The sequence below is a fragment of the Hemiscyllium ocellatum genome, chromosome 10 (assembly GCF_020745735.1).
Source record: "Hemiscyllium ocellatum isolate sHemOce1 chromosome 10, sHemOce1.pat.X.cur, whole genome shotgun sequence".
Lineage (NCBI taxonomy): Eukaryota > Metazoa > Chordata > Chondrichthyes > Orectolobiformes > Hemiscylliidae > Hemiscyllium > Hemiscyllium ocellatum.
In genome coordinates, this window is record NC_083410.1 from 94,272,593 (window position 1) to 94,288,896 (window position 16,304).

The window sequence follows — 16,304 nt, forward strand, 5'->3', positions numbered from 1 at the left end:
AGTTAATTATAACAAAAGATATTTGGGTGTTTTGGACTTCACAAAATTCCGTCAAGGTTTATTCTGTGACTTTGCGCAATGTTTGTTACGAAAGATGGACATCCCAATAGCTATAAGTATTAGTTTGTGTTTCATGGTTTCTTACCATTTCAGGAAATAAAATACTTGATGGTGTTTTTTTTCCCCTATTTATGTTTTTACTTCTAGAGATCCTTTCATCATTTTCTCAGGAGGTCTGTCCTATGATACAGTAGGCAGAAGACCATGCTTGACGGTGATGCATGGGAAGACCACTGCAGTACTTGAGATGGACTATCCAATTGTCGATTTTCTCACCCTCTGTGAAACGCCATATCCTAGCGGTAGGCTTATGTAATTAACTTGTTTGTATCTGTTGTAACTTCGCAGTCTGTAGTTCTCTTCCGACAACTGTGAAAATTTTTTTAAAAAAACACACGTGTACTTGGTTTTCATGGTCAATACTAACCCATAGCAACTGAATCTGAATTTGTGGCACATTCAAAAGACAAACTAGTCTCATAGGAAAGTAAAGGATTTTGGTTCATATTGTGTTTCATGGCCTAAGGGTGTTCCAAAGTACTACACTACCAATACATATTTTTAGATGCATTATCATTGCAGTGTAGGGAATTCTGGAGCCACTCCACATACCAGTACAAAGTTCATTGATCTCATTCCTGTCTGCTAGTGATCTCGATTGAGAGGTAGATATTGATGATACCAGAGAGCTATGCTGTTCTTCAGCCATGTGATTGGGATTTTTTATCTTCACTTGAGGAAGCATGTAGGTCTTGGTTTAACAAGCCAATAGATAGAGCAGACCTCTATTATGCAGCACTCCCTCAGTAATGCACTGGGTGTCAATCTGCCATAGATCTTAACATGTAAATTGACCATTGAAACCTCAAACATTTCCTCATTGACTGGGGTGACTTGTACACCAAGTGTAAAAGTGAACTCCTGCTTTGGTTGACTGCCATACATGGTCTGTTGTGTATGGATGTGTCTCAAACTCCCTTGCATCTTTATAATATAAACTGTTTGCTCCGTTGCATCCAAGTAAAAGATGCTGGTAAATAAAACTTGCATTTGTGGGCTAAAAGATTGAAGATGATTGCTAACATATGTAGACCATACTGTGACTGAAAAGGTGATGAAGAGGGAAGAGTTTAATTATGCTCTGAGTATGTCTTAAAGCACAGTTATTTTGGGATTCTCTTAAAGGGTGGGTTGACTAGTACACCAAAATCTATTGTAGATTGTATGTTAAAGTTTCTGCAATAGATCAGATGTCTGTGACCTCTTAGTCAAAAGTTAGTTGCCCATCACTGAACCATAGCTCTGTCTGAGATTATTTTTCACGACAAACCTAGTCTCTTCAGGTGATTTTCTAGTTTCATTGCAGCTTATTCATTGTGATTAATTTTGAAGTAAAGGAGACAAACAAATTCCATAAACTACACACAGTAGCAGTAATGACAATGCTTTAAGTGGAACTCTCATCCAATGAAATAATGCAAGCACGTTCTGATGTGTTTGCTAACTCTGCAGTTACCTTTTAATGGGTTGAATAACAACTGTGAAAGTTGTCGTGGACAATAAATATCTGTACATATATTTGCAAACAATATGTTGCCAGTTTTTATGGAGAGTGCCTCTCACCATGGGTTGTAGCCACTGGAATGTGATGTACTTCTGATTCTGATGTAATGCCCCAGATGTGAATAAACTGTCCACTTCTGAAAATGGCAAAAAACATTTTTTGACCATTGGTATCCATGTTGAGAACAGGTACTAGACTTTTCTAAAATAAAAAGGAGTTCAATTTAAACAAAGAAGAAATTGGGATTATGTTCACAGGTAATTGACAGTACCCTTGTGTTGTTTTCACTTACCTTGTAGATGAACTTGCACTTCTTTTCTATTATTCCTATATTCTGAACAGTGCTGCCTTTTGGGTCATGAAATTCTAGTGGGAATGATTCAGGAATTGCCTGTGATCTCCACTATCCAGCATCCAATTACTCATTGTACAGAGACTTGCTCCGCTGGTTCATTTTTCTGACATTTCAATTGCAAATGTGCTGCCCCTGGTTGCACTGAGGTCCACACTTCAAAAGTTCAGTACATGGGCCATGCTTTGTGCCTCAATTTTTAAAAAAGTGTTAGCTGGAAATTCTACAAGCATTTACAAGAATTGAACCCTTATTTTGTGCAAGTAATCTATGAAGGAAGAAAGAAATTCCAAGTCCGAAACAGTTAGTGTGCGTGTATGTCATTGCAGGGAACATGGTAACTAACGCAAGTTACGTGTGGAAGAGACCTGGCTAAAGGAAGGGCATGACTGGGTGTTTAACTATTGTTGAAAAATATTGTTCAGGAGGCCACTGCTGGAGAAAGAGGATGTCTGAGCATTCAAGGACAGAGTCAATTTAGTTACAGCTAAGGAATAAAAAGGGTACAGTTACATTGATTGATGTGGAATGCAGGCAAACTAATGGAAAGGATGTAGTGGAGCAAATCTGCAGGGGTAATTACAGAGAAATGCCAACATCATACAGTAGTTAAAATGGGGTACTTCAATGACTCAAATATACCCAAATGCAGCACGGTGGCTGAGTGTTTAGCACTACTGCCTCACAATGCCTGGGTCTGCCAGTTTCGATTCCAGCCTTGGGTGACTGTGCAAACTCCACACAGACATTTATCCCCAAGTCTGTGTGGATTTCCTCTGGGTGCTCCAGTTTCCTCCCACAATCCAAAGATGGCCGTGTTAAATTACCTGTAGTGTATTGGGGTGCGTAGGTTAGGTGGATGAGCCATGGTAAATGCAGGGTTAGAGGGATAGGGTGGCATGTTGTCTGGGTGCGACACTTTTTAGAGAGTCAATGTGAGTTCAATGGACCGGATGGCCTCTTTCCACACTGAAGGGATTCTATGAAATATAAATTGGGATTATTGGTAAAGGGCAAAAAAGAGCAGATATCTCTAGGACATGTTGGAGAGAGTGTGTGCGCGTGCGCCTCCATCCAACAAGAAAATCTACATTGGACCTGGTCCTTGGTAATCTTGTGGGTCAAATGGATCCAAATATCAGTGGAGGAATATTGAGGAGACAGTGATCATTGTATTACATGGTTCAGAATGGTGGAGAACGACAATCCAGAGTGACAAAAATTAATTAGCAGAAAACTGACTTCATTGGGGCAAAAGTATAGCTGTACAGGATTAATTGGAACAAGAGGTTGACAGAGCAGACAGTCTCTGAACAGTGGCCCACCTTCAATGAGGGGATGATTCGGATATGATCATGGTATGTTGTCTCAAATAGGAAAGATAGGATAAACCACTAGATTCCTTGATGATTAATTTTCAAATCAAAAAGTATGCTTATGATAAGTGTTAGGCAGAAAACGCAATTGAGAACAAAAAGGAATACTGACTGTTTGGAGGGGAGTTGAAAAAAAACAATTAAGAGAAGCTGAAAGGAATTATGAGAAAAGGCTAAACAGGAATCCCAAATTTGTCTTTAGGTATGTAAATAGGGGGGTGGTTAAAAGAGGCTAGGGCTGATTAGAGACCAAAAAGGGATGGTGGAGGTATGGCAGAGGTGTTAAATGAATACTTTGCATCTGTCTTTATGAAAGAGCCGGATGCTGTCCAGGCCATGATGGCAGAGGAGGGAACTCTGTCCAAATGAGATACATTCAAGAATTTTGAAGTAAGTGAAGCATTGGCCATAATCTTTCAGTGTTCCTGGTCTCGTAAGTACCCAGAAGTCTGGAGAATTGTAAACATTCCAGCCTTGTAAAGGTTATAGAAATAAACCCAACAATTGCAGACCAGTCAGTCTAACTTTGGGGAAGCTTCTAGAAACAATTATTTGTTTTGAATGGATAGTCACATGGAAAAAAAGTCGATTGATAGAAAGAGTCAACATGGATTTCTAAGAGGAAAATCTTGTCTAACTGGAGTTTTTGAAAGAGGTAACAGTTGATGAGATAACGCTGTTGATATAACACGTGGATTTCTTAAAGGCTTTTGATACAGTACCATATAACTGACGTGAGGAAATTCTTAGTATAAAAGGGAAAGCAACATGGTTACAAAATAGGCTGAGTGATAGTCATTGGATGTATTCCAAGCTAAGAAAAGTTCTTTTTGGGACCCTTACTTTTCCTTATATATGTTAATGATCTGGATATTGTGCTGGGCACAATTTCCAAGTTTGTAAATGACATGAAACTTGAAAGAGTTGTAAACTGAGGAGGACAGTGTGAAACTCCAAAAGGACATTGGACATGTTGGTGGAGTGGATGGATAGGTTGCAGATGAACTCCAATGCAGAGAAGTATGACATGGCGCACCTTTATAGAAAGAACATTGAAAGACAAAACAAATAGGTGGTACAATTCTTGAAGGCGTGCAAGAGCCCAGACACAGGAGGGTACATACACACAGATCATTGAAGGTGACAAGAAAAATGGAGGGAACAGTTAATGAAGCATACACTGTCATTGGGTTGTTAACAGGAGCACAGAGAACAAGGAAAAAGAGGTTATGTTGAGCTTGCATAAGACATTTGTTTTAAGTGTAGTTTGGACAAGCTGTGGGAGTGGGCAAATACATGGCAGGTGCAGTATGATGTGGCTGAATATGAGGTTATTCACTTTGGGAGCAAAACTGGGAATATGGGTTATCATCTGACTATAAATTGAGGGAGAAATGTTTGGTGAGATCTGGGTATCCTTGTACACCAGTTACTATAGATAAGTATGCAGATGGTCAAGAAGGCAAATGGTATATTGGTCTTCATAACAAGAAGATTTGAGTATAGAAGCAAGAATGTCTTGCTGCAATTACATAGGACCACACCTGGAATAACATGTGCAGTTTAGATCTCCTTATCTGAGGAGGGATATTCTTGCAATAGTGGAAGAGCTGGAAAGATTTACCAACCCGATTGTTGGGATGACAGGACTGATGAAGGAGGAAAGGTTGGATCGGTATGGATGATATTTGCTAGAATTCAGAAAAATGAAGGATGCTGTCCTAGAAATATGTAAACTTCTAACGGGATAAGGCAGGATAGGCACGGGAAACATGTTTCCAATGATGGTGGAATCTCGAATATGGGATAACAAACTAAGGATACGCGGTAAACCATTTAGAACTGAGGAGAAAGTTCTTTGCCTGGAGTGTGTTGAGCCTGTGGAATTTACCAACATGGAAATCAATTGAGGCCAAACCATTATATGATTTTCAAGAACAAGTTGAATATAGCACCTGGTGCTTAATGGATCAAAGGGTATGGGAGAAAGGATGAACAGGCTATTGAGTTGAATGACCAGCCATGATCATAACTGATGAAGCAGGCTCGAGAAGGGCCAAACAACATACTACCATTCCTCCTATGTTTTTTATATTAGACCTCAGCTGGAGTGTTGTGCGCGGTTGTGGGTGCCACATTACAGGAAAGATATGAATGTATTGGAGATGTACAAGAATGGTTCAGGGAATGAGAAACTTGGGTATAAGGACAGATTGAGGAAATTGGAACTGTTTTCCCTGGAAAGCAGTAGGTTGAGAGGAGATTGGATAGAGGTTTCAAAAACTGAGTGGACTGTTTGAAGTAGTTAGGGAGAAGATGTTTCCACTATGTATGAACAGATGAAATGAAATCAATTAAATAATATTAAATTCATGATGCAATACAGTATATAATTGTTACTGCCAATGCTGAAGTCTCAAGTATTCCCACTGTGCCTTAACTCTACACTTCTCTGACCGAACCTACTGCAGTTTAAATATTGGAACACTGGAGAATGGTGGAGTGAGGAGAAACATTGATGAACATTCCTGTCTACCTTTGAATTGGCATTTGTTTTCTTTTGCACAAGGAAAAGTTAAAGTTTTGAGGCACTTAAGCCTTCAATTTAATGGCCAGTTTACAAGTTGATTGCTATGCATATGTTTACCCCAAGTTTGATTTATTGTCATTAATCCTATAGATTTTCAGGAGCCTTATGCGGTCGTTGTCCTTCTGGAAAAGGACTTGGTAGTTGTGGATCTTGGACAAAATGGGTAAGTCTCATGTTGAATTAATAGTTGATCTAATTACTATAAACTGAGCTATTAAAATAGCATTTCAGTTTGAATAATTCAAAGAGGATACATATCTGATAATTATTATAATTGTTTTTAATGGTGGAAGGCTCTAGAGCCAAATGATATAGATTCAGAGTCATGGTGAAAGAAGCAGTGGTGACTTGAGTGTTTTTTTTAAATGCAGTGAGTGGTTGGGGTCTGGAATAAATGTCTGAGAGCTAGGTGGAAGCTGATTTACTTGGGGCATTCAAAAGAAAATTGGATTGTTACCTGAGAAGGAAAAAAATGTGCAACTACATAGAAAATATGGAAAATGGTAAAAGGCAAATTGTATGATTAAAGGTTCAACATCAGCATGGGCCAGCTAGCCTCATTGTAGCCATTCTTTGATCTAATATGGACTTGATTTTCTACTTGTTACTTTTTCAACTGGTTTTCTGTTGAATGTTTGTGGACCTGCAGAGTCTTCATAAAACTCGATAGAAAAGGCTTTTAACAGTGAACAATTCCCATATATTTTGTTTAAGGGGTAATTAATATAAAACACCATAATCATCTATGTGCAAATCTTTGTAGTATTCTCTTTTCCATTATAATTAGGCATTAAGAAATCATTGTATACAATCTTTACCCAATTTATGACCTGGTGAATGGATTCTCTTGTAGACTTTAACTTGGAGGAAGTTAACTTTCGGTGTTTTTAATGGATGTTTTTAATGAAATTCTGGATGTAGGTTCATTCGCTGAGCTAGAAGGTTTATTTCCAGACGTTTCGTCACTCTACGAAGGTAACATCTTCAGTGGGCTTCCGACAAAGCACTGCTGATAAGTCCTGTTTTCTATTTATATGTTTGGGTTTCTTTAGGTTGGTGATGTGATTTCCTGTGGCAAAGTCACATGCTGTTCTTTTTCCCACGGGGTGGTAGATGGGGTCTAAATCTACCAACAAACACATCGAGTTAGACCCCATCTACCACCCCATGAGAAAAAGAACAGGAAGTGACTTTGCCATGGGAAATGACATCACCAACCCAAAGAAACCCAACATAGAAAGCAGGATTTATCAGCAGTGCTTCGCCTGAGGCCCACTGAAGATGTTACCTAGTAGGGTGACGAAATGTCTGGAAATGAACTTTGCAGGTCAGCGAGCAAACATACATCCAGAACCCCAACCTGAGCTACAAACCTTCTCAAAATTTGCTTTTTGAAATGCTCTTTTTTTTGTCTTCCAGTTATCCTATATTTGAGAACCCATACCCTTTGGATATACATGAATCACCTGTCACCTGTTGCGAGTATTTTGCTGACTGCCCTGTGGATTTAATTCCTGCACTTTATTCTGTTGGGGCAAAGCAGAAACGGCAAGGATACAGTAAAAAGGTTTACAGTTTTTTTTTCAAAATGTTAAAATAACACCGAGCAAATACATTGCAATGCAAGTTGTACTTTCAATCTCAAGCAGGTTTCTGCAGAATTTCCTTGCTATTTAGATGATGTATGCATCACACCATTAAAATATTTCCAGACTAATGTCTGCTCAGTTGACCTCCTTACATAGATGAATCGACACATATCTGCACATTTCTGGTATTACTGTTGCCATTTTCACAGTTCCATATATATTCAGGCCACCTTCTCGTTGTTAACAGTTTTTGGTTTGTAAAATTAGAATTTTTAAAATTTCTTTTTAAATTGCACGGCATACAATAGCGCAATGATTATACCTAGTCCATTTATAGCCGCCTTTAAGAACAAAAGTGGTGTTGGAACAAATTGTATCCAAAGCAGGAGCACATATGTACCCTTGAAGGATTGGTACATTGATCATCTTTGTGCCTCAATCTTATTTTACTTTTATTCCCTTCTTTCAACCCTGCATTAATCGTTTTTGTGACAAGTTTCCAATGTTGCACTAACGGGATCTTGAGTTGCAGAGCTGTTTGTTCAGAGTTTGATGTTTGATCAAGTGGACCTAAGCCTTGCCTTGTATTCATGCTGTGAAGGAGCTGGTGTTGGACTGGGGTGGACAGAGTTAAAAATCTCTCTACACCAGGTTATAGTCCACCAGGTTTATTTGGAAGTACAGGCTTTTACTTTTAAATAAAGCTGTTGGACTATAACCTGGTATTGTGTGACTTTTAGCTTTGTCTTGTATTAGAATTCTTTCTTTTAAGTTCTTGGTTTTCCTGCCTTTTTACTCTTGCTCTGAAAGCAGAAAGATATTTTTCCTATTAGCTCTGGATGGTTCTTGCTGTGCTGCTCTCGCCAGTCTGTAGCAAACTGCAGTTAGACCAATCAGTGGGTTGTCATTGGGCAGTTTTTCTTTAACTCAAGTTCTAGTGACATTCTGACTTACTATCACAATCCATCCGCTCCAATAGCGACATAGCCTTGACTTGATTTTTCCATGTTACCTAATATTTCAACTTAGCAGTGTCCAACTTCAATTCAACTTATAGTTTAAAAAGAAAAGATATGTGATTCTTTACGTGAGTGTTTTCAGAGTGGTTTTATTTCTTGACTGAAGTTTTGAAACTTGACACTCATGACTATGTTTACAGATGTGTTAGTTCTATATGACTTGAAATACAACAGGGAATAGCAGGCTTGTATGTTCCTGAAGATGCCAAATTATAGCTAGGAAATAGTTAATTATGGGATTATTGACCTCCTTTGCTACTGTCCTTCAAGCTGGTTTGTGGCAGTCTTGTTATTGGATACTGTTTTTATTTGATCCATTGCTTACGTTTCAAATTGTTCTTGGAGGCAAAGCTAATACTAAGGCAGCAGGCTCACAGGAGTAACAGGCAATTATTAGTACAACACTCCACTCCTCTAGAAATTGTGGTCAGCTAGATATCTGGATACAGTTGGTTCTGCTATAATGCAATAGTTCTGTTCTCATGTAACCTCGTGATAAGAAAATCACTCTGTAGCCGTGCCATTTAAACTAATGGGGACAGAATCCCTTTATAGCCAATACAATTAATGAAAGTGCTCATTCTACAAATAATGACCTAAGTTCTTCGATTGCATAAAAGCCAATTTGTGTTGAAGAAACGTGCATTATAGCAGAACAGACTGGATTATGATTAGTGGCAAGGATATCTTCCTCAAATTTTTTTAAATTGTACATTTATGTCTTCAAGGAATGGCCCATCAATGGAGGTAATTGGGGTTTAGGCACGCAGAGCTACCCAGAGATTATTATTACAGGGTAAGTAAAGAATGTTAAGTATCCTAGTAATTTATATGAAGTATGTTTAGTGATTTGGAGTATTAAGTATGTTATTAATGTTTTTAAAATGTGGATTGAAACAGATGCAGTAAACATATCCTCCTATACCTATGCTCTTGTAATTCTCATGCACCTGGCAAAAATTTCCAAGAAAATTTTTCATATTTATGGAAGTTCTACAAAAATGTCAGTTTGAGCTTGGTGCACCAAATTTCCAATAATCACCATTGCCCATCTTACTCCATTATGCATGCACCATTACAGTAGTGACTAGTTGAATTTGTGGTCCCGTTTGATCGGAAATCTTTTATTTATCAATTCTCTGTGTCACTGAAGAATACTTCTATTGGCAAGCAAAAATGTATTGTTTTGAGATTGAGCAAGTAAGGTACATTGCCCTAATTCCATATACGTGATATATAAATGAGGAAAGGATAAGGTAATTGGGTAATTTCTTTGGAGAAACAGACTTTGAGATGATGATGCTTGTTCCAAGAGTATACAGGAAATTGACAGGAATGCCCTTCAGTTTCAATGGCTTAAACATTAAATCATAGGGGATACAATACAAAGGAAGGAAACATGTCATAAAGGTTTTATCTGAAAATAGTAAGGCAGATTGCATAAATAGATTTTGGCATATTTGACCTTTGCTGAAGGAATGCACTGGATCAAGCAACTGTTATTTCCTAAAAATTATTTTTCATTCAGTTCCTTTGCAAAATACCAATAAATAAGTTCCTTAAGTCTGCCTTAGAAATCTGGCACATGAGGCTCTTTGGTCAGTTAATGACCCTTGTTTGTAGAATTAACAAGCATTTACTGGGCTGAGGTTTGATTTTTGCTATTGGCAAGTGAGTGTTTGAATAGCAATCCTGCTCCGCTTCCGCATCTCCAGCAGTCACCAGAATCAGTTACCTCACATGCCTGATCTTGGTGCAGTGATCTCTAGCTGCACCTCTTCTACTGCTAGCAGATTATAAAGCATTGTGTTGGGGTCGGTACCCTAAAATCCCTTTTTGTAACAATATTTGTGGAAGTATCATCACAAGGACTGGGATCATCATTTTTTGGACAACCAGTGAGGATATTGAATATGCCCTTGTCAACATCATCCATATTCTAAGAACAACTAAAACAAGTCCTAACAATTCTGATTGGGTGACCAGCTTGGTCTTAACTGCTTGAAATGAAATTATATTTGTTCACTTTAGAAATTGGACTTGATTATTTATTCTTAAAAGAAAAACCTTTTGTATGATAGTAAGGATTAATGTAAACCGGTGAGTCAAGAACAAATAGATTGAAAGGATTCTGAAACAAATCTTGTGTAAGTGCCATTATGCTTTTTAGACAACTGTCAAAACCTTTGGGGAAAAGAAAATGTCAGTGAACAAAATATTAAGATTTTTTTTCATTTACTTTAAGGCATGCAGATGGATCATTGAAGTTCTGGGATGCGTCAGCCAGTAAGTTGGATAGATTCATTCAGATATCCAAGATGAAATGTTATGCTCAAGGATCGATTTATTGCTGTGTATTTTAAAATGCTGGTTTTCTTCCCTTGTGGACGTTACTACAGAAAGCTGATGTGATAACTGCAATTTGAAAGATGAGGCCAAAATAGTCTTGACGTAACCATGTGCTTACATTTCATCCTTTGATGCAGGCAAAACTGGATATTCTTCTGGTAAATTAAGTTTAACAGGTAGTGAGTCTTATGAGAATTTCAAACAAATGGTTTGTTAAATATGGCAAAAAAAATCTCTCCTTTCTTCTGGTATATGGAAGACAATTTAGTTTTAACAGTACAAATCTCTTTTTCACTTTTCTTTTGTTGACATTGAAAGTTATTAAATTTGATTTGATGTCACTCATATTAGTTATTTATATATAGGTATATATATAGATTTACTTGAGTGAATACAGTAGAATGTTTTTAATGGCATACAATTTCGCCCATTTGTCCATATCTAGGAGAACACAAGCATGTCTTTTTTTGAGGACAGCAGTTTGGTTTTTTGATGTTCATTAGTCGGTTCCTGACTGTTTGTTTGTTTCTAGAAAAGCTATGTTGTGGTCTATCATAGTAAGCAAGAGCTCAATGCTAAATATACATTAGGTTATCATTTTAATTTGCAACAGATCTACTAATTTTTCATTGAATGTTCTTATTCTCTGCATTTTGATTTTTCTTGCTTGTTAGTAACATTACAAGTTTTGTATAAAATGAAAACATCCAAGGTATTTGAAAAATCTCGGAATAAGGAGGAGAAACCAAACACAGACATAGTGGATGAAGACCCTTATGCCATTCAAATAATCACATGGTGTCCTGAAAGCAGAATGCTGTGCGTGGCAGGAGTATCAGCACATGTAATCGTTTACAAATTCAGCAGACAGGAAGTGACAACAGAGGCTATTCAGGTATAACCAACAATTAAATGGCAGTGGCTGGTATTGAATTCCTACTGATGTAATAGTAACTGACTGCATTTATCTTAAATCGCAGCCAAGAAGAAAAGGCAATTTTTCCTATGTTTGGTGTCCATATTGATCAGCCCTCTTCAGCCATCACATGCTATACTTGCATTAGTGGTCAGCCTCAGTTTTTTTGCCCCATGTAGAGTCATAGAGCTGTACAGCATGGAAACAGACTCTTTGGTCCAAAACGCCTATGCTGTCCATTTATCCTAATTTAATCTAGTCCCATTTGCCAGCATTTGGCCGATATCCTCCCAAACCCTTCCTAATCATATACCCATCCAGATGCCTTTTTAATGTTGTAATTGTACAAGCCTCCACCACTTCCTCTGGCAGCTCATTCAAATACGCAGCATTCACTGCATGGAAATGTTGTCCTTTATGTCCCTTTAAATCTTTCCCCACTCACCTTAAACCTACATCCTCTAGTTTTGGGCTCCTCCACCTCAGGGAAGAGCCTTTGTCCATTTGTGCTATCCAAGCCCCTCATGATTTTATAAACCTCTCCATAAGGTCATCCCTCAGCCTCTGACGCTTCAGGAGACAGCCCCAGCCTGTTTAGCCTCTCCCTATAGCTCAAATCCTCCAACCCTGGCAACATCCTTGTAAATCTTTTCTGAACCCTTTTCAAGTTTCACAAATCCTTTCTATAGGGGGAGACCAAAATTGCACAGTCTTCCAAAAGTGGCCTAACCAATGTCCTGTACAGTGGCAACATGACCTTTCAACTCCTATACTCAATGCACTGACCAATAAAGCACCCAAATGCCACTTCAGTATCCTGTCTACCTACTACTCTACTTTCCAGAAATTATGAGCCTGCATTCCCCCAAGGTCTTTGTTCAGTAGCACTCCCCAGGTCCTTAGCATTTAGTGTATAAATCCTGCCCTGATTTGTCTTTCTAAAATGCAGAACCTCATACTTAGAAAAATAAAACTGCATCTGCCACTCCTTGGCCCAGTGGCTCCTCTGATTGTGTCCTGTTGTACTGAGGTAACCTCCTTGGTTGTCCACTACGGCACTAATTTTGGTGTCATTTGCAAACTTAATAGCCGCACCTCCTATGTTCACATCCAAATCATTGATATGAATGACAAAAAGCAGTGGGTCCAGCACTGATCCTTGTGGCACGCTGCTGGTCACAGATCTTCAGTCTGAAAAGCAACTCTGAACTGCCACCCTCTATCTCCTGCCTTCCAGCCAGTTTTGTATCAGAGTGGCTAGTTCACATTGGTTAATAATGTTAAATGATATGGAATACAATCTACCTTGTGGAATCTTGTCAAACTCTGTACTGAAATCCAGAGTGAAATCACGTCTGCCACTCTGACTTCATCAGTCCTACTTCAAAAAACTCAATAAGGTTAGTGTGACACAATTTCCCACGCATAAAGCCACTTTGATTATCCCGAACCAGTCCTTGCCTTTCCAAATACATGTAAATCCAGGATGCCCTCCAACAACTTGCCCACCAATGATTCCAGGCTCTCTGGTTTATAGTTCCCTGGCTTTTTCTTGCCACCTTTCTTAAATAATGGCACCATGTTAGCCAACCTCCGGTCTTCCAGCACCTCAAAATGCAAGATAGTTAGGGTTGTCACATGCTGTCTCTCTCAACTCTAGAAAAAGAAACAGTTTGCCCCTTTTGATTTTTAAGAGGAAGTCTCACTGTCTAAGACTTCACTGTAGTAGCGGGGAACTCTAGTCTTTTACTCGACAACCAACAGAACCTTCCAACTAACTGAAAGCAAAACTAAAAACCTTCCTGGGTCTGTGTGAGCCCTGACTTATGATACTTTTGACTTTTTCTTTTAAAAAACCCAGAAAGAACTCAAAAGCTGCTTACCAACTCCCTGAGTGAAGGAGACGTACTGGCACCATTGTGACAACACTCCTCTATGAAAGAAACAACACAGAACATCTATTTTAAAGGACACAAATCATCACCAAGTGCAGCATGCCTTCAGCAGCGCTTTATTTTTAAAACAGTCCTTTTTTCTATTTCAGATCATTACTAAAGTACAGAAAATTTAAATAAATCATCTTTATCCTGTTACCTTCTGTTTACTGTCATGCTGGCCAGAGAAACCCCTTTCATTTTATTTAATCTGTCATATTCCTACATAATTTTGACCGTATCTCTGAAATACCATTGAAAATCATACTAGGATGCATCAGTAGCAGTTTATCTAAATGAATAACAGTGCATTAAAGAAACATAGCTAACTTGAAGTATTTGTGGGTCTGTAAACTAGCATAGTAATTTTCTATTAGGAGTTGACATAACTCAGCAGTTATGTATTTAGGCTTATATTCAAGCTTGAAGCTTGCTGGATCCAAGTCCACAAGTTGAGAGCCCAGAATTAGTCCATTTAGATGTCATTGTGAACTCTACTATTCTTAACTGAAACTGTGCTGTTACCTTTCGTTGTGTTGCCTCAAAAGCTACATTCCAGTGTTACAAAATGATGTAATCACCCTTGTTCTTTACAGCTCGGTACATGACTGTTTTATCAGGTTAAACAGTTGGAACGAAAATTCAGTTAGTTGAATTTAGATAAGAACCATCTTGCTTCTGTTAAATAAGTTCCTGGAAATTTAGTGAGTAGATTACGACTGTGAAATAGAGATGCCTTCTCTTTCTTCTCTCTGCTACAGATGCTCGAAATACGGTTGCTTTATGAAATAAATGATCTAGACTCACCAGAAACCGATCAAATACCTTCTTTGGGAGCACCATGCCAGGGGCCAAATTCTCAGACTGCAAATTCTCAGTCTCATCCCTCTACAAGCAGCAGCTCATCTGATGGTCTTCGTGATAACGTGCCCTGTTTAAAGTAGGTATTGATCAGGAAGTCCTGAAATATTTACAGCCTTACTGCAAATTCATCACTTTTGAGTGTAATTGCTGATGTAAAATGGGAAATGCAAAACATTGTGATAAATGGCCATCTTACTCTTGCTGTCACTCTCCACTGTTCTGTGATATTGTTTGAGGGCACTTGGAATAAATTCCTTTTTGCTTTAGTGTCAAAGATTAGCTTTAGTCCCATTTGAGACCAGCTGGAGCCCCAGTTTTGTATTTCGTTTGAAACTGGATGCTTCTGATGCTGGGGTGTCAGTCTGGAATTTTGTCATGAAGTTTTAGATTGATACTGAAACTCAGTGATCTGACTCCCATTAAAGAGTGCTTCAAGAATGCTGTGGATAATGCACAGTCAAAATAGTATGGATTGTATAATGTGCCAAAGATGTCAAAGAACAAATTGATGTGATTGTATCAGTCACAGCACTAACCTACATAACCTTTCATCTGTTGTCAGGTGAATTTGACTGTACATGCTCATTGTATTCACCATGTTTTAACTTGGCTCAGTTGATTGTACTCTTGCCCCTTGAGTTGGGCTGTAGGGAGAGGTCCTAACCTAAGTTGTCAATAAAATAACAGTACTGCATTATCAGAGGTACTGTCTTACAGATTAAGTAGAGGCAGTCATTGCCAAAAAAATTAATTAATCTCGTTTGTTGTTTGAGCTTTGCTATGTGTAAATATTGCTTCTAACAGTGACTACACTTGAGTAATGACAGGTTTATAAAGCCCACGGGAGCATATTCAAAATGTGTAACGTACTGCTGAGTACAAGTTCTCAACAATTTAAACTTTCCTTTTATTTCTTATGAAATATACAATCAATTAAATTTCATAATGTCAATTTCAAAAGGTACCAATTTCTCAGTAGAAAAACCTAATTTCAAGGATTCAACTTTCAACATCAATAATGTCTATTTATATAATGTTTCTAAAATGGTAATCAGTGCCATGCATTTCTGAAACCATTTTTGACTTGTAGCCATTGCTGGAGTAGAAGACCAAAAATTTGCATGAACTAGTGATAACTTAATGTTCGAAAAACAGGCGGGGAGGTTATGTCAGGAATGAGCATTTTATTGCTGAAAAGAGACAAGTTGTTAACTTTTTTTGTTCTTCATACATCAGGCAAATGTAAGAATGTTGATTGTCAAGCTATCATTAGACCAGAGCTTGATTGGCAAGTTGACTCTGATTAGTTAAGATCTAGAGAAAAGACGGGGGATCTCTAGGGTCTGCATACTTCCTGGTAATTGAAAGACTGCAAGACTTGAACATATTCTTTCTATTTGCAGAGAATGAGTTCCTGCATATGAAGGTATGTTACTTCCAGCAAACCTAAATGAGCCATGTTAAGAGCTGAGTTGCTTATCTTAAGTTATTTGTGATGCTATTAGCTCACTCAGGATTGTTCAAGAAGTTCAGTTGCTGAGTCACATCTAACAGTAAATGTCTATTGGACTTCTGAGAGTAATAAGGTACCTTGTGTGCACACGACAGGATTTATCATCATGGCATACTGCATTCACACACAAACTGTCAGAGATGCACAAAAGTAATGCCACTTTGTCCTATTTTAGCAT

At 38.2% G+C, this 16,304-nt stretch overlaps 1 protein-coding gene across 7 annotated transcripts in view; it reads left to right on the forward strand.

The window, feature by feature from the left end:
- stxbp5a (syntaxin binding protein 5a (tomosyn)) overlaps positions 1-16,304 on the forward strand; it is a 231,444-nt gene that overhangs the window by 121,284 nt on the left and 93,856 nt on the right. For all 7 annotated transcript variants that reach the window (XM_060831736.1, XM_060831737.1, XM_060831741.1 and 4 more), the window contains exons 10-16: positions 208-362; positions 6,033-6,105; positions 7,362-7,509; positions 9,279-9,346; positions 10,796-10,836; positions 11,574-11,794; positions 14,511-14,689. In XM_060831736.1, the coding sequence (XP_060687719.1) occupies positions 208-362; positions 6,033-6,105; positions 7,362-7,509; positions 9,279-9,346; positions 10,796-10,836; positions 11,574-11,794; positions 14,511-14,689 (885 nt within the window). The remainder of the gene's footprint in view (positions 1-207; positions 363-6,032; positions 6,106-7,361; positions 7,510-9,278; positions 9,347-10,795; positions 10,837-11,573; positions 11,795-14,510; positions 14,690-16,304) is intronic.